Genomic DNA, 19491 nt, shown 5'->3' on the forward strand with positions numbered 1-19491 from the left:
GGGGAAGAAAAGTGAGAGAATGACTTTTATTTATATTTGAGTTTAGTTGGGATGATCTTAAGAAGAAAAATTTAGCAATGGCAGAACACAAATTATTTCAACCAAATACAGTATTTGACCATTTTTGCCCTAAAGTTGAATATAGATGATTCGTAAATTTGTAGCGAGTGTTCTTCCCTCTAAAACTGAGGAAGACATTGTACTTCCATCGGTTGATAAAGATTACGAGTTTGAATCTATTAAATCGCAATAAAGATCTGCGAAAAGAAAAATCAATTAGAATTGATGATGTAAAAAATTGTCAGTTAAACTCCTCGTCAATACAGATGGACAAAGGCGACCCACAATAAGATATGAAATAGAGAAAAAGAAATATATCAGTGTAGTGTGTGCCAAATAAGTTTGAAATATTTCAGTTATTTGCAGTTTGATCATTTTAGAGGTTAGGTGAAGTAGGTTCTTTTTTATTTTATTTTTTATAGATAATTTCAATATATAGCGTCCGCTCTTAATAATTTTATTTTATCATTAAAGAAAGATACTAATTAGTTTTTTTGGTTTAGGAAAGAATCCAACTCCAAATCTCTTTTTCATAAATAAAAAATTTTACTAATTAAACTAACTGAAAATCTAAAATCCTCATTGAAGAAGTATGTTTGAGAACCTGCTCTTAGCAAGTGAAATAACATCTCTAGCATGCAAACCATTGGGCCACACACATCTTGTTGATCAAGAATAAAAAATTAAAAAATATAAACCAATTTAAGTATCAAATATATTAAAAAAATTAAATAGCACATTACGGTCTAACCTCGGTCTGACCTCAAAAATTTTGAACATTTCCCTTTTTTCGATCTATTAAATGGTCCAGGTTTTAAAACCATGTTGGATTAAAGTACAAAAGACAAACTGCTTAGTAGCATAATCTTTCGTATCAGTTTGGTATTTTGATTTTTCGGGTGCCTGAAGATATAGGGACTAGGGTCCAATGTTTGGATTGGTCTAAGGCTCATACGATGATAGTAAATTGCTAAAATATGAGATAAATGGTATATATATTACTGGACTTACACTGTACTTGAACTTAAAAAATCATGGGTTGGGCTTGCAGTCTCAAGTCACGATGGGAGCAGTGGGTTGAGCCTCGAGTGTGCTGAGTTCAAGGGTGTTCGAAGTGGGTATATGGACCCATGATTAAAACACGAGGCATAAAATGATGGTGTCACGTGACAGCAAAATTTCTTTTACATTTTAACACAATTAAAATTTACCCCTAATATATTAAAATATGGAAAATATAATTGCTACAAATAATTAATCCAATAAATTAAATTATGCTTTCTACGGAAAATAGGGAAAACTTTTGGGTATTGATAGTTACCCTTCTTTGTTTTGTGTCTCATGTATACAAGAAGATGCTAGATAAATGAAAAAACTGTATTATGAATTTTGACTCATGTGATAAATTCAATCTATGTTCCATAAAAATGATTATTAAGATTTTAGTTGCATAGGAATTCGTACCTCAGGTGGTTGTCTACAGCTAAACAACCATTTTTCTGCCCTTTCTCTTGAGACTACATAAATAGGAAGTTAAATGGATTATTGGTTTTGTGATTTTTGAAATTAGAAAGTTTCTAGTGTGAAAGAATAACTATTTGATGGTGAGGTTGGAGGAGTTGAAGTGTTGGACTTTTAAATGTTTGATATGCGAGGTTTCATTTTTGTGGACATTTTAGTTTTGGTTTAGAAATGTGGCGGGCATTGGTTGATAAATGAGGTGGAGGATACTTCAATTAAATTTCTTGAATTTTACTTATTATATTTTCTAATAAATTTCATGACGTATCCTTCCTTCTTCTTCTTCTTTTCTTTTTTTTTTTTTTTTTTTTTTTTTTTTTTTTTTTTTTTTTTTTGGAGGGAGTTTCAACCTATGGCGTCCGCTTCTGATGATAGCTCTTTTATCATCAGACCAAAACACCAATCAGTTTATGGTATAGGCGGGGATTGAACCCCAGATCTCTTATACAACCATCAGAAACTTTACCAGTTGAGCTAACTGGAACCCACACGTATCCTTCCTTCTTAATTATATTCACACTATCAAAGTCTCTCAACTCTCAATTATAATCTATGTTTTTAAAATCGGATTTCTTGAAGTATCCTTACTTCTTAATTATATTTCTAAACAACATGACCTATTATCTCCCATTGAATAACTTATACACCAATCGGTCAAGCTATTTATTTTTCAATCAATTCTCTCCCATACTCTACCAAACGCATCTCACCACTCCACCCTCATTTTCGTCACTTTCCACTTCTGATACTATAGTAATTAGTAACTATGTGGAGAAGCAATAATTTATATATGTTTTGTTGTGCTTTAATTTTTTCTAAATACTTTATAAAACTTTATCAAAAAAAGTATTTTATAAAAGGTGGGTTTCAGTTAATTTAACTGATAAAATCTCTGATGATTAAATAAGAGATATGAGTTTCAATCCTCGCTTGTACCAAAAATCGATTGGTGTCTTGGTCTAATAATAAGGAGCACAACCATCAGAAGCAGACGCCATAGGTTGAAACTTTATTTAAAAAAAAAAAAAAAAAAAAAAAAAAAAAAAAAAAAAGGGGATAAATTCCATTAAACTCCCCTGAAGTTTGGGCAAATACCACTCAGGTCCAAAACATTTTTAAATTAATCAATTAGATCCCTAAAAGCCAACTTAATTCCTAACACCCTTTACACTGTAACCCCTCCGTTACTCATTTTTCTTTCCCTCACTCAGAATTGTCTCTTCTCTCTCGTCCCACTCAATCTTTCTCAGATCTCCCTTCTCTATGTTGTCCCTTTGTTTCTCTCCCTCTCCCCTCTCTCTCTCTCTCTCTCTCTTTCTCTCTCTCTCTCCAACATGACCCACACTCTCTCTCAGGACTGTTCATTAGTTGAATCGTTGTGGGGGATTTCCCTTTGATTGGCATCGATCAAGATCGCCCGAGGTCAGTTTTTCAGCATATACAGTGATGGTTTTCATCTAAATGTTTGTCAGTGCTCTGATCTTTAATAGGAAAAAGAGAATACCAGCCACACAAGCATGTAAAAATGAAGAAGATCTCAATATTATGAACCAAATCAGAGCCAACACGAACCAAATATGGGTTAAAAATCACTAGATTTGGGTTCGAATTGAAGCCAACTTGAAACAGATCTAAGCAAATCTTGGTTTGAAAGCTTTTATATCTGGGTTCAAATCAACTGAATTGGTCGGAGCCGCTTCTGATATGGGTGGATTTGCAGTGGGAGGTGGTTGTGGCTTCTAATGTAGTGGTTGGTTTGCTATGAATTTTTTGGATTTGAGTTTTGTTATAAGACTTGGGTTTTGTTGTGGGTTTGGCTGGGATTTGTTTGAATTTTTTGGATTTGAGTTTTGTTGTTGTGGGTTTGGCTGGGATTTTTTATTTATTTATTTTTTTTTTTTTTGGATTTGAGTTTTGTGGTAAGATTTGGGTTTTGTTGCTATGGCTTTGGTTAGGATTGGGTATGGGTAAAATTGGAGCAGATTTAAGGTTAGAGAGTGATATAAGTGAAGACTGGTCTGAAAGAGGGAGAGGAACGAGAGAAAAGAGACTAGAGAGAGATAGAGAATGAGTAGAATGAGAGAGAAGAGACAAGTCTAAGTGTGGGAAAGAAAAATGAGTAATAAAGGGGTTACGGTGTTAAGAGTATTAGGGATTAAGTTGTCTTTTGGGGACGGTTAATTTTGAAATATTTTAGACTTGAGTGGTATTTGCCCAAACTCCGGGAAGGTTAATGAAATTTACCCAAAAAAATAAGTACTTTATAAAAGTGGTAGCAACTGATACTTTTTGCAAATTTAATCCACTACACCTCTGATCAGTAGCCTTTATTAGGTTTCGTTTTGGTCATGTGTCGCAATCATCTTCATCTACAGTTTTTGAAACCACACTCATGATCAGTAAACCCCACTGTATGATCAACACCATGCTTAGCATGTGGAATTGACATATATTGGCTTTCTAGTAACATTATTTAAGTGTTGTGGAAATATGTCTGGGTGGAAAAGTGCTGTGAAAATATGTGTAGGTGAAAAAGTGTTATGGAAATACGTGTTGTGATGTTTAAACAACGAAAACTATTGTTTAAAAGACATTACCAAACAGACCCTTAAATGTTTGAAAGGCGAGGTTTCATTTTCGTGGAGATTTCAGTTTTGGTTTAGAATTGTGGTGGGCACTAGTTGATAAATGAGGAGGAGGGGTACTGGTATAGGGTTAATGTTTCATTTTCAGTAAGGAAGACAATGAAAAAGTTTAAAGCACACTTATGACTCATCAAAATGATTATCATTTGCATCTTACTAATTTTCCTAACCATTCCCATTCCAACACTTATTTAATAATTTTATTGAAAATGCATTAATTGACTAATAATTTTTCTTTAAAATATCCAAAAGAAGATTGAACTAATAATTTAAAAAATTTTAAAAAAAAACTACAAAAAATAATTTAGTGTCATTATAATTCATGCATTAATTTCCTCCAATAATGCGACTCAGTAATTATCATTGCATAATAATAATAATAATAATATTCCTCAGAAAATGGTGTACCTAAAAATTACAAAAAAAAAAAAAATTCCAGAAAGAGAGGTAGCTCATTAAACCAATAATTATAAATAAATAATTAAAAAAAACTATTTAGTCCACATCGGTCCAATTCAGTCTCTCAATTCCATCTAACTAGTCGCTAACCCGTGCGATGCACGGGAAAGCTATTAATAACTTAATATGAATATATATATATATATATATCATGGTATAAATTATATACCAAACCAATAAAATCTATTATCTATATATTATATATATAAAACCGAAACTTTTGAAGTTCCCACAATTTTTCACGTCAGCACAATATTAAAAAAAAAAAAACTTTTTAAGATTTTTGGGTTTTTTTTTTTAGTCTTAAAAAGTTTTTTTTTTTTTTTTTTTTTAATATTGTGCTGACGAAATTTTTGGTTTTAGCCTCTTTTTAGGCTTTGAGCTTTGTTTTTTAAGGGCTGAAATTTTTGGGTGTGTTTTTTTTTTCCTTTTTGATAATGCCGGTTTGAAATTTTTGGGTGTTTTTTTTTTTTCCTTTTTGATAATGCCGGTATTTTTTTTAGTCTTAAAATTTTTTTTTTTTCCTTTTTGATAATGCCGGTATTTTTTTTAGTCTTAAAAATTTTTTTTTTTTCCTTTTTGATAATGCCGGTTTGAAATTTTGGGTGTTTTTTTTTTTTTCCTTTTTGATAATGCCGGTTTGAAATTTTTGGGTGTTTTTTTTTTTTTTTTCCTTTTTGATAATGTCGGGTTTTTTTTTAGTTCTTTTGAAGTTCCCACAATTTTCCACGTCAGCACAATATTAAAAAAAAAAAAAAAAACTTTTTAAGATTTTTGGGTTTTTTTTTTAGTCTTAAAAAGTTTTTTTTTTTTTTTTTTTTTTTTTTTTTAATATTGTGCTGACGAAATTTTTGGTTTTAGCCTCTTTTTAGGCTTTGAGCTTTGTTTTTTAAGGGCTGAAATTTTTGGGTGTGTTTTTTGATAATGCCGGTTTGAAATTTTTGGGTTTTTTTTTTTTCCTTTTTGATAATGCCGGTTTGAAATTTTTGGGTGTTTTTTTTTTTCCTTTTTGGTAATGCTGGTTTGAAATTTTTGGGTGTTTTTTTTTTCCCTTTTTGATAATGCCGGTATTTTTTTTAGTCTTAAAAAGTTTTTTTTTTTTCCTTTTTGATAATGCCGGTTTGAAATAAATAAATTTTTTTTTAGTCTTAAAAAATTTAGACTCAAAGGCTTGGCCTTTCCACCTACAAACCCAGAAATAAATAAACATTAACAAAGAGTGCAGTCGAGATCTCATAGGGAATATATACTTGAAATAAATCAATAATAAATGATATTAAAATCGAATCAACAGAGAGTCAAAGGAACCTACCCAAAAAATGGCTCTGGTAGTGCGATGGCAGAAGAAATAAAGTTTCCCAAAAGAGGGTAGAAATAGACCTTTGCAAGAGTTTTGCTATATGTATGGAGTGCCTCGTTCTTGTCCCCTGTAGACAAATAGAAAAATAAAATAATACAATTTTACATTCCAAACAACAATCATAATTATAATAAGAAAAGGGTAATACAAATCAAATAGTTGGTGTGCAATACTCAATCCAGTTTGGAGTATTCATTAAATTAGAAAGTTAACATTGACACCCAAACCAGTAGATACGGAAATTTGAAGAAAAAAAAGGACACCAAAATTAAAAGGAATTAAAAAACAAATGATTATTAAAAATTAAAAAAAAAAAATAACACTAAATAAAATTCAGAGAATGAATTGAAATAAGAAGAAGAAGAAGAAAAGAACATCACACAGGATGACAACCAAACCATGTTTAAGCAAAGAAAATTCCTTGTTTCTTGGCAATACCTTCAATGGTTGTCAACCCTAAGCTAAATGGGTTTCAAACGTCTTTGATCATGCCCTTTATTTCTTCGTCATTCAAGCTTAATCAAAACCGATAACCCAAATACCTAAATTAATAAAAATCAACCCAAAATAACAAAACCTAAATCATATTTGATACCAATTTTTATTGTTTAAAGAAACCTGTATCAATAGTGGTTCAGGCAATATATATTGGTGGGAAGAGGCTGGATTAAAGGTGGGAGATGGTCTAACATGGTGGTGGTCCTTAATCTCTCCTTCACAATGCCTTACGACTCTCTCCTTCCCCCTGTCTCTTGTGAAATCAGTGATTTCATTGGGTATAAAAATAGCCTCTTTGGTTTTCACGTTTGACTGCAAAATCAAGAAAAAACTTACTCATCTATACAACATGTGGAGCTAAACTATAAAAATAATTTTCAATGCCATTAATCATCAATCATCAGCATGACAACAATAAACCTTTACTGAAACATTCTTTTTTTTATTGCACCTAGTGGGTCTTGAACCTATGACCTCACCCTCCACTAAGAACTTATAGGAGGGGAGGTGCTAGGTGGATAGAGAAGAATTCAAATATGCCCTTAAAGCAATTAAAGATTATTCTTCCTTTAAGTTTCTTCATAGCGGACCATTAGTTGAGGAGGAATCTAGAGATATCAAATCATGACAGAAAAAGTGGGGAAATAGAGCACTCACCTATACAACATGTGGAGCTAAACTTAAAAAAGAATTTTCTACACCATAATAAACTGCAACAAATAAACGGGGAAAAGATGTCACATTTAGGCTCAGATGCAACTAAGTCATAAACTTGAAATTATATAATGCAAATCAGAATTTTACCAGTTAGAATATATATAACTCTTAATTCTTTTAATCGTCTAGCAAGAATCAGCCCAATGGTAATTGCTCCATATATGCAGAGAAGGAAATGCTTGCAAATTGTTAAAGAAGCATGTAAAATAAATAAAACCTGAAAAACAATCTTAACATAAAAATCAGAGAAGAATAAACAGATACAACATATTGCCTTACATCTCAAATAAAGTTACAATAATTGATACAAAAATATAGAAGAAACATCAAGGAAACTTCTCACTGATTGACGCTATTTAAAACTTGGAACGAAAGTTAAGAAAATAGTTTGGAACTTCTCCACTATTGTGCCATGAATTTCAAAAGTTTTATATAGCATAGAAAGTATGTCTTGTTTTTCCTAATCACCTCACAATCTTGGACATGAGGATTGAATGGTCAAATTTCCAAACCGAAGAAAATTAAAGCTTTGTTCAAAGGCCCATCTCATAACATTAGCTATAGAGATAGATTTGCTACCCCTCATTATCAACATCTTCTAAGAAGGAGGTACTAACTAAAATAATGAACTATTTTATGTAGCCAGAGAATCCTATTTACCATAGCATATATCTAGACAGTATAAACTCTGTTGCAAATCAGATATTACTCACCACAAAAGAAAAGCCATAAAGTAGCCAGTGTTTCTCTCCCCTATACAATTATTCTGCACCAATGAAGAGCTAAGTGGAAATTGAAAGTAATATTTAACAATTAAAAAACAAACCATCTCACTACAAAAGATTAAAAAATAATAAACAAAATAGTTTGATATTTTACCATCCATCCACAATGATGGTCAAAATTTTTGGGTGTTTTTTTTTTTCCTTTTTGATAATACCGGTTTTTTTTTTAGTCTTAAAAAGTTTTTTTTTTTTAATATTGTGCTGACGTGGAAAATTGTGGGAACTTCAAAAGCTTCAGTTTTATATATATATATATAGATAATATCAAAATTGTTTAAAAAATAAAAATAAAACATTTACACGGTAGTTGACTTCTAAAATACCATACCCAAAAAAAAGAAAAGAAAAAAGAGATAAAGAAAAATTCCTCCACGCACCTCCAAACACACACAGAGAGGAGTACTCTTCGTCTCTTCCACTCTCCAAAACCCTTTCCTTTCTCTCCCCAATTCCAATACCCAAACCTTCTCTCTCTTCCCTTTTCTCTCCAAACGCTAATAGGTTGTACCACAAGATTGCCATCGTCCGATATAGTAAGAACACTTGGGAGGTTTCTGTTTGTTAGCTACCCATATGACAGTGAATATAGAAATGTTATCATACCATATTCCAAGTTACCCATTGGCAGAACTTACAGGGCTGAAGTATCCCAGTCTGAAAGCCCTCTCCATTGGATATTATGTATTCAAGATCTTTGATGCATTGAGAAGATCGTATGGTGCCTATGGCGAAGCCTAAGTTTAAACAGAAGCAACAAAGGACAGACAACAAGTTTGTCTTCCTGACAAGTCCCATAACTTGTTCTGACCACGCAGAACAGGTAGCCATGTTCATCTAACAAGTTACGATTTTGGTTGGTAGTTTTCTAGGATAGACTTCACTCTAGACTTTGAAGAGTACTCCTACATCCCAGAAAACACGTTGTCATATGAAATTATATATCAAAGGGGTTCTTTCCCTAGTCATGAGTTTCTACATTTGACAAAAAAGGACAGGCTGAATCATGAATGTAGACCAGGGCTGGGATGGAAATTAAGCAGACTAGAAATTTATGTTCAGACCCCAATGTGATTAATATGGCAGAATTATCGAATTTGAAGTTCTATCACACCAGTTGTAAAACAATCCACCCATAAATATATAATATATATATATATATAATCCAACACAGATCAATAAATAATCTAAACACAGATTTGGTAAGGAAGTGGAAAATCAACAAATAACCTCTTCAATGGAAAAACCAGTCCAGGGAAACAAACAATGACTCGGAAAATCTACCATCAAGGAACAATTACAATTAGTCAGAACTTACAAAATCTTTGTAGCCTAGACCCTCTAGAACCTCTTAAATCTTTCCACAATGATTTTCTCCATTAACTTCTCGTTTGCTTAAACCAGAACCTTTGACTCTCCAAGGAACCTCCTTGAATATTTGCAACAATGAACCTCGCTGGAAAAAGAACTCTGTAGTTTCAATCTCTCAAACACTCTCTTGGGGATCACAAGAGATTTGCAATCAAAATCCTAATAGTCTCTTCCGTTGGCAATTCTTTGACTAAATCCCCATTATAATCTTTTTTTCTCTTTTTTTTTTTTTTTTAAAATGCCATTATAAACTCAAGTAATACAGCTAATCCTGAGAAACCACAAAACAAACTAAGACTTACCACCTGTTACTAGAGACTATCACAAAGAAAGTAACCTGTCTTTTCCTGAACCATGAGCAGCAGGCAAGGAAAATAAACAAAAAAAAGGCATAAGCAACAACTCATAGTCACAAAATAATCAACATCAGACAATGATATTAATTTTAAACCATACGAAAAGTCAGTAACTGGTAATTTCACAAATAACGGCGGACAAATCTTCCCCATAAGCAAAAGCATACATATAACAATGAAGCACAATATATATCCAAGGTCATATACATATCCTGCATTATCTAAATGAGAGTTCTCTAGCTAATTCTAATCCCCTAAAACCTCTCCCTTTTTTTGTCATGAAATGCAAAGGGAAACTTTCTCTAAGAAGCCGAAACATGAATGTATCAATGAGGCACACTCCAAAGGATGGCCACTTGCTTAAGACTATTTTAGCAACTATGGCATGGAGACTCATGGTAGGTCAAGCATGAAGAAAAGTAAAATAAATGTGTGGACTTTTATTTTAGGAAGAAGAGTAAATTACAATTTATTTATACCCTTAAAGTTCATGGTAATTTTGATTTTAGTCTCTAAAGTATCAAAATTTGGACCCACACTTGTAATGTTACATCACGTTTGGATTTTGGAATTTAACAATTACTTTTATTTCTGCTGATGAAGTGTCTACTAAGTGCCATCTAAACTCAAAACAACGAAATTTTTATATTAAAAAATACGTCATTGTTCAAAATTATGTCATTTTCAGTACTGTGGCATGAAGACCCATGTCTTGATGCACATGAAACACTAGAGAAGACCATTGACAACCCAAACTTTAAGGCGCAATGCTTGAAAATTGGAGTATACCTGAAGAAAATAATGAGTGGGGCATTTTAGCAAACACAAGGTGTGCATGTTTAAAATTGGAAACGACGAGCATAAGGTCACATTAAATCTATCCAAAAATTTACACTCAATTCAGCAATAGCACATTATCAAATAACAACTTGCAGCATTACTAACAGGTAACAACATTGGTATAAAATAGGGAAAGGTCCTTAAACTACTCCACTTTAGCAACAACCACAGGAATGGCAACAAATGGAATAGCCTTCCGCAATGTCAGTCCAAATTTGTCTCAGATGTGGTAGTTGTATCAGTTCCTCCATTGAACAAGTCCTGATAAATTGTCACAATGTTGTTAAACAACAAATGCATAGAGGTCCAACAGCTGTATAAGAAACTATAAGGTTTGTTGCTTGGACAAATTATAAGGTAGCATTTTGGGATAGTTTTACCTCCTCTCATGTGAATAGTGTATTCTACTATAAGCTTTATTAAGACTTGTCATGAAATATTGAATAGTTATCCATTTATTCACTTCTCATTCTTTGATTACCAAATAGAAAAAGGTTTTGCAAACTTCAATTCACTTTTTCATTACTTTTCTTTTACTAACTTTAATTGCATATAGGTGTGCAAATCGTGGAGCAAAATCAACATTTGAACGGAGCGAGGTGTATTTTGGAAATTTCTTCAATATGAATCATAGACCCAAATGCCGATAAGGAAAAGATAAAAACAGCAATTACATATGCATTTGTATATTAATAGAAGTTTAACAGAGCATTTCATATGCTTAGCCAAATAAATAAATAAAATAAAAAAGAGTATTACACAAAAAAGAAAAGTTATTTAATCAACAATAAGAGCAATTTGACAGGTAATTTAAATGATTTACCATTTTGAGCCCTTGAGAGTTGAGATCATGACCAATATAGTGAGAGCCCAGGTGGGTCGTTTGGTCCCCTTCTTCCATTAAATACCAAGTGCACCAACAAGAGAACAATGAAAAACTTTGTATCATTCCAACCTGATTAAAAAGCTAAAAAAGAAAGTGATACAGTATGATTTTAATTATTGAAAAAAGGTAACGCTAAGAAGAAAACAGAAAAAGAAATATGTCCAGGAACACAAAAAAGAAAAGAAAGAAAACAATTAGATTTATAATGGTAGGAGAGGAAGGACGATAACTTACAGGTAAATATATTATTTCATAATCACCAAGCAACCTGATATACAGTTTCAATCCTCCTCCGATCAAAAGAGAATCCTCCTCCACTGCGGTTTCTGCTTTCATGTGCAATAGTTAGATTGGGATCTACGATGTCTTCCTTATATACCAAACGGACCCCCATTTTCTCCACCTCAAAGCCCGTGACAGCTATTTTAATCTCAACTTGATGGAATTCCTTCGCATCAATAGAAACGCAAGGGGTTTCCCAATTGTGGAGATCAGATAAATAGAGCAGCCCAAGGTGATGCGATTCAAGTTTACCATATTTTTCCTCTATATCAAAGTCAAATGGACAACAATTTTTTTGAAATCCATCGACTTTAATCGATTGAAAATTAATTAGAGATGGGTGTTGATGACGCTTGCTGGGTACAAAAACAAAGCACAAAACAATTCCGCTCCACTCATCACACTCATTAAAAGGCACCTGTATGTTCACTTTTTTTATTTTGAAAATTTGATTCAAATTTGGGAAGCAACGTAGATATAGATATCTTTGGAAAATGGAAGAAGTAACAAATGAGCTATAAGGGTCTTCGCATATGTTCACTTCTTTAGACCATGTCGGAATATCACTTCCAGGAATAATAGAAGGTAATCTCCTCCCTAGTAGTTTACCACTTTGTCCCTGAAATATACAACACATGATGTTGAGTTAAAATAAAACCAACACACGGACAGAGACAAAGATATTTAGAAAACAGAGAGAAATACCTTAAACAAGTTACTCCTGCTTTGAATATTGTCAGCCAATTTGAAGCAGTTTATACATTTGAAACATAATTGAAAATGACATGGCCAGAATGAATCATTTTGTGATTCTGGCAATCTCTTTAGTGAGGTACAATTGTTCACACTTACACAATCAACTTTTGATGGAAGATTTGGTAATGACCGAAGCCTCTTGCAACCATCCAAGTAGAGCCATCTAAGTCTAAAGAGTTGAGAGATGCTTTCAGGAAGGGAAATGAAATCATTTCCACTTAGATGTAACGCATTTAAAAGGGATAGGCAGCCAATATCATTGGGAATTGCTAAAAGATGGCAGTCCCTAAGATCCAAATCTCTTATAGGCATACTTGATAAGAGACGCAATAACGCACCCACGGGATCTAGACTTCTTGGCAAAGAATCAAATGGAGATGATGGCCATTGGCGTTCACTAAAACACACTCCCATGACATTTTGAAGGCGAATGGTGGAGGAAGGCAACTCTTTTATAGCTGTACCACGCAAATGAAGAGTCGACAAACTTTCCATATTCCCCAAGTTCTCTGGCAAGTTGACAATTTTTGAGCATCCAGAAAGATCAAAATAGCTTACTTTCGTCAAATAACAAATAGTGCTAGGAAGATGCAAAAGATTTTTGCAATCTTTTAGACTCAAATAACAAAGGGCAATCAATTGTCCAATGGAAGATGGCAACACTTCTATTGCTGTTCCTTTTAGAGTAAACGTACGTAGAGCTTCAAGATTCCCTAGGTTCTCTGGCAAGTTGACAAATTTTGAGCATCCACTAAGACAAATTTCAGATAGTGACTTCAAACTACAAATGGTGTTTGGAAGAAACACAAAACTTTTGCAATCTGTTAGATCTAATGACCAAAGGCTAATCAAAAATTCAACTGATGAAGGCAATTCCTTTATAGCCGTTCCACACAGAGTAAGCTTCTTCAAACTTGCTATATTCCCCAAGTCCTCTGGCAATTTGTTAAATTTTGAGCATCCAAAAAGATCAAGATTGTTAAGCAATGTCAAACTACAAATGGTGTTAGGAAGACACACTAGATTTTTGCAACCCTGCAAGGTCAAAATATTTAGGCCAGTCAAACATTCTATAGATGAAGGTAATTCCATAATAGCAGTGTATCCCAAAAGAAGTTTCTGTAAGCACTTCATGTTTCCCACAAATTCCGGAATTTTCTTGACTTTTGAGCAATGAGTAAGATTAAGAATTTCAAGAGACTCCATTTCAAACTTGTCTGGAAGACAACTTAATTCTGTGCACTGTTCTAAATCAAGAAGAATAAGCTTTTTTAGATTCCCAATGGATGGATGCAGCTGACATAAATTTGAACACCATGCAAGAACTAATTTCTCAAGATTTGGGACTCCAGTGAAGTCGGGGCTTATAATTAGGGCTGACGAGCTAGCCAAATCGATGAACTTTAGCTTGTTAAAATTCTGTGAGAAGAAAAGAAAAAGTTTAGAATAATTAACTTCCTAGTGTCTATTTAAAAAATTATAATACTTTAAAACCGCAAATTTGTATGAGGATGCTTATTAATGCTCCTACCTTCATTCCTTCCCAAAGTCTTACAATTTTGCTCCGTTGCAAACGAAGTTGAACAAGCTCATCTAGTTGGAAATAAGGCAACGATTTTGAAGGATAATCACTCCATTCAATAATTCTTAAATTATTAGGGAGATGTGTGGGGACATGCAGAAGATTAATATTACGAATTCTTAGAAATTTAAGATTGGGCATTTTCAAAAAGGCATTAGGGTTCCAAAGTGGCCCAATCTGGTTTTTTGATGATGTGAAGCCTCGCCAAGATAGAGTCTTTTGGACCCATCCATGAAGAGTAACCAACAAAGCTAACCCTCGCGAATATAGAGAGCTTAGAACCTGCCCCTGAAGATTAACCAATATAATTGACCCTTGCGACCTCCAACATTCCTCTTTTTCTTCATGATAAATACTTGTATCCTTGGCTCCCCTGATATCGATGGCTTGAACTGCTTCTGTTCCCTAATAATAAAAAAGGAATTCGTGAATTGAAAAATATATTATTAGCATAACCATTCATATTTAAACTTTGTTGAATATGAAGAAATTGAATGAGCTCAAGTAAATAACCTCTTACCATATTGTTTTTCAACACATAATCAATGTCCTTATAAAGCCACAGTATCCTACGCTTCCCAGGCTCATCACGAGAGTATTGACAAACTTTATTCCTACCCATTTCTCCTAGTAAATTGTGCATCCACAGTTTATTATGATACGAAATTTTCAAGAGAGATTTGTCAATGAGCTCCCTCAATCCAATTTCAGGGTAGAGATCAAGACTATGAAGTATTTCTATTATGTAATCTTTCTCCTCATGATTAAAGAGGCATGCAATATGTAAAAATATTTCCTTGAGTAAGTCATCGAGTCCATCAAAACTTATTTCAAGTACTTGGATAACAATTCTCCCAGGACCTTCTTTGAGCCTCTCTAAAGCACTTTTCCATTCAACAATACTTTTTCCGAACAAAAAGGAACCCAAAACCTCAAGAGCTAAAGGAAGACCATCAACATAGTTTAAAAACTTGTTAGATAGTTCTAAAAATTCATTTGGAATGTGCTCCTTTTTAAAAGCTTTCAAATAAAAAAGATGCTGTGCATCTTCATATATCAATGGTTTAACTTCATATATTTCGGATTTAGTTAGTGAATGCATCTGCAACAAATCTTTATATCTTGTTGTTATGATAATTCTACTGCCCAAACCAAACCAATTACGCTCTCCAGCCAACCCTCGTAACTGTTTTAATTGATTTACGTCATCAAGAACAAGAAGAATTTTTTTGCGACGTAAGCTAGTCTTGATTTTGTTAGATAGATCATGATCATCATCATAATCCAAATGGTTTTCCTTCAAAAGTTTAAGAATAAGGGTTTTTTGAACTGCGGGTAAACGATGTCTTTCACAAACTTCCCTAACATCAGAAAGAAAACAAGAATCGTCAAATTCTTCCCAAACCTTATCATAGACAAATCCAGCAAGAGTTGTTTTACCCATTCCCCCCATTGCCCAAACCCCTATAAACCGAACATCATCAACTTGATCTAAAGCTAAAAGAGACTCCAATTCCATGGCCTGAGGGTATATTCCTACTAGGCCCTGATTAAGTTCAGAGAATTTATATCTAATTGTACGTGATATATGTCTCACAATGCTTCGTATTTCTTGGGTCTCAGGACTGCAATGAACAAAAAACAATACGTTGAGTTTGAAGTTTGAACCACCAATAAATAGGAGATGTGAAAAATATGAAAATTGATTGGCTCGCGAAAAAAAAAATTGAAAGAAGTACAAAACATTCATGTAGATCTGCTTAAGGTTCAAATGGAGTTGTATATAAGAAGTGGGTCGTGTGAATATTAGAAACGAAGAAATACATCAAATTAAATTACCTAATATTCTTTAAATGACATCCGGCGAGATTACCCACATGACTCAGAGCATCTCTCCATGTCTTCACCTTCTTCTTCTCAAAATGTTCTTCATGTTTAACAAAGGCCTCCTTAAAAAGTCCCAATTGTTTCCGTACATCAGAAGGATCCACATAGTGAAAAATAGGAAAAACTGTCATTCCCAGTTCTTTCTCGCATTCAATGATCTTTGCAAGTTCATCCAAGCACCAAGATGAAGCTGCATAGTTTTCTGAGAGAATGACAATAGCAAATCTCGATTCTTCTATAGCTTGCAACAGTTTTGATGAAATAGACTTTCCTCTCTCAAGTTTTTCATCGTCCCTAAAAGTGACAATGCCTTTCTGTACCAAAGCTGTGTATAGATGATCCGTGAATTTGTAACGAGTGTCCTCACCTCTGAAACTGAGAAACACATCATACTTCCATCGGCTGGTAGAAGAAGAACTTGGTAAAGATAACGACTTTGAATCCATTGAATCACAATATAGATCTGCGGGGAAAAAAATCAATTAGGAATGAAGAAAATTGAAAAGAAAAAAAAAATTATGAAAGAAGAAAAACTATTTGATGAATTCCCTTCATTAGATGGGCCAAGCATTACCTTTTTTTTTTTTTGGGGGGAATTTTATGAGCAAGAACAACTGAAGCTTCACAATTCAGAACTCGGGGGGAGTGTTGGAATCGTAAGGCTAAATTGTGTAGTAGGGAAAGGGATAGGTTGTTGGGTTTTGTCTCTGGCCATTTGTGTTTATATTTTCTCTGGCTAAATTGTGTAGTGTTTTGTTCAGAACTAAAGTGACAGTCTTTGGTGGTACTGAACAAAGAAAGTAGGGAATGGAAAAATCTAGGTAAGTTGCAGATTCCACTCATTTTTCAATTTTTGCTTTTTGTCTTCGGGTCCGCTTTTCTTTTTCTTTTTTTTTTCTTAATAACCCTATCAATCAAAGCTAGATTATATTTAAGTTAATTTGTTTGATACAATGATTACTTTATAAATATAAATATTTATGAAATATAAAAGGCAAGGGCAGAGTTTATATCAAGATTTAAAAGAAAACCTCCTTTGATTCTTAGAAATAAAATAAAAAGGAAAAAAGAAAACCTCCCTTAAAAGTTATAATGACTTTTGAGTGGAATTGTGATGTATTCTTGTGTTAGAATCATTTTTTCTCTCTCTTATGTGTGTTTATTTCTAAAAAAAATATTTAATTGTTTGGTTTATATAAATTGTTTTCCTTTTTTTTTTTTTCCTTGAATGAAGTTTTTCACGACATCAAAAATAAAATAAAAAAGTCCTGATCATAGAAAAAGTGAAAGACAAAATATATATATATATATATATATATATATATATATATATATATAATAAATATGTGTGCAAATTGGATGCCAAAAATCTACCTCTTCTAATTCGCGTACCAAATGTAAAATATGAAATAATATTAAAGATACCTACACAGATAACTAAATATATCATTTTTAACTCAGTGTAGTTATAAATCTAACATTAAAAATATTCATGCTTGAGAAATATACATTAAATTTGTAATTAATTTTTTCAATTTCTTCTTCTATAATACATTAATTTAATAACTTTAGTAAACAATGAAAAAAATAGGTAAAACAGAATTATAATTTTAATCCTTAAAAAAATGGATTGACCGTATAACCCAAAAAAATCCTATCTGGCCCATTTTTAAAAATGGTTAAATGTTTTTTAGCCATAGCCATGTTATTTTTTAAGCTTTAAGTGAATAAACAGATTAGAGTCTAACTTTGTCATGTATAAAAGAAAATAAGGAAATTACTATATTTTATATAAAATTAAGAAAGTAAAAAGGTTCTGAATATCTTGTAAGAGTTACTTTTATATATAGGAATTAACAATTAATAATTACAAAAATATTAAACAAAAAAATTTAAGTTTATTTTTCATTCTTTTTAATTTTATATCCAAACACATATATAATGGGTCCGTTTGGATTGAGCTTATTGTTGCTGAAACTGAAAACTGAAAACTGAAAACACTGTAGCAAAATAATTTTTAAATGTGTGAAAAATACCGTGGGACCCATTTTTAATATTTTTTAATGCGTGAACAGTATTATTACAGTACATAAACAGTACTGCTACAGTGTAAAACAATAATTTTTGTCCACCAAAGTCAACATATGCGGGCAAAAGAAAAGAAAAAAAAAACAAAAACAAAAACAAAGAAAACGCAAAACCAAAACGTAGACGCAGGAAAACGGGGAATCCAAACGCCCTCAATGAGTATTATTGTCCCTTTTTTTTATTCTTATCCTTCCTCTAATATTTTTTTTTCTTTCTTCCTTTAAACATAATATTAATTTCAAAAAACAACAGAAAATTCCACACCCTCCTTTTTTTTTTTTTGTTATCGTACTTGGTATCCACGTATTTTATGAGTTTTATTTTTATTTAGTCTTTTGCTCTTTTTGTTCAGCTATATTCAACCGATTGACAAGAATTCAATCAATGCCATGAACCTAATATTTAAATTCACATAAAAGAATGCTCGATTGATCAACTATCAATCGAAGACCGATCAAAAGAGATCGACTTTTTTGCTTTTTTTAAAAAAAATTTAGCAGAATTTGGGCAAAAAAGAAGACGCTTTTATATATATATATTTAGTAAAAAAAATTTATAAAAGAAAGGGTGCAAATTTTCAACCTTTCTATTCCCCACCAGAGTGTGCACAGCTTTTAAGGGGCAGAGTGAAGGTTTCCAAGAAGTTTCATTCAATGTATATTTACTTTGGCATGGTGTCCTTTCACTTCATTCAATGTATCTTTTACTTTAGCATACCGTGTTTCATTCACTTCAGTTGCAGGTCACGTACGAAATTTGCAAGGAAGCTTCGTGTTTTACCTTGCTTTTTGACCAGCCAATGAATGGCAATGAGAAAACTGATATGATATCCAGAGCCAGAGGAAATAGTGGTTTCGTGGTTTCAGTTTCATAATGCTGTGGGTTCTAGTTCTTTTCTTCTTTTTATATTTCTTTTTTTTTTATATATAACATTTTATATTTCTTTTTAATTAGCTATAAAGTTTTTTTTTTTTTTTTTTTTTGGGAGGAATAGATATAAAGTTTTGTCAACAGTTAACACTACTTTTTATCCAACAAAGTGAATCGATTTTTGTGACAAAAGTGAGGACTTTTGCACCGGGGTGATTAAGTGAATTTAGGGAATGGAAAATGGGGAAGAAAAGTGAGAGAATGACTTTTATTTATATTTGAGTTTAGTTGGGATGATCTTAATTTAGCAGTGGCAGAACACAAATTATTTCAACCAAATACAGTATTTGACCATTTTTGCCCCAAAGTTGAATATAGATGATTCGTAAATTTGTAGTGAGTGTTCTCCCCTCTAAAACTGAGGAAGACATTGTACTTCCATCGGTTGGTAAAGATTAGGAGTTTGAATCCATTAAATCGCGATAAAGATCTGGGAAAAGAAAAATCAATTAGAATTGATGATGTAAAAAA

At 32.5% G+C, this 19491-nt stretch overlaps 1 protein-coding gene across 2 annotated transcripts; it reads right to left on the reverse strand.

The window, feature by feature from the left end:
- Positions 1-10601: 10601 nt before the first annotated feature.
- On the reverse strand, positions 10602-16801 carry LOC126727348 (disease resistance protein Roq1-like). 2 transcript variants are annotated; one of them, XM_050432950.1, is made up of 8 exons: positions 16577-16801; positions 15955-16465; positions 14636-15740; positions 14065-14520; positions 12483-13952; positions 11730-12396; positions 11433-11564; positions 10602-10870 (listed from the first exon to the last, which is right to left on the reverse strand). In XM_050432950.1, the coding sequence occupies exons 2-6, from the start codon at positions 16446-16448 to the stop codon at positions 11752-11754; spliced, it is 4170 nt and encodes a 1389-aa protein (XP_050288907.1). In that variant the 5' UTR covers positions 16449-16465; positions 16577-16801; the 3' UTR covers positions 10602-10870; positions 11433-11564; positions 11730-11751. The 2 variants fall into 2 exon arrangements, with proteins under 2 accessions (XP_050288907.1, XP_050288908.1); XM_050432951.1 differs by having other exon boundaries at positions 11433-11576.
- Between the last annotated feature and the right edge of the window lie 2690 nt (positions 16802-19491).

The sequence above is a fragment of the Quercus robur genome, chromosome 5 (genome assembly GCF_932294415.1).
Source record: "Quercus robur chromosome 5, dhQueRobu3.1, whole genome shotgun sequence".
NCBI classification, from domain to species: domain Eukaryota; kingdom Viridiplantae; phylum Streptophyta; class Magnoliopsida; order Fagales; family Fagaceae; genus Quercus; species Quercus robur.

Bases quoted from the DNA above. Each gene is read 5' to 3' on its own strand.
- LOC126727348 (XM_050432950.1), bottom strand. From the start codon at position 16,448: ATGGATTCAAAGTCGTTATCTTTACCAAGTTCTTCTTCTACCAGCCGA. The intron at 14,521-14,635 runs GTAAGAGGTTAT...TTTTATTATTAG, and splicing joins ATGTGTTGAAAAACAATATG to GGAACAGAAGCAGTTCAAGC. The intron at 13,953-14,064 runs GTAGGAGCATTA...TTCTTCTCACAG, and splicing joins GACTTTGGGAAGGAATGAAG to AATTTTAACAAGCTAAAGTT.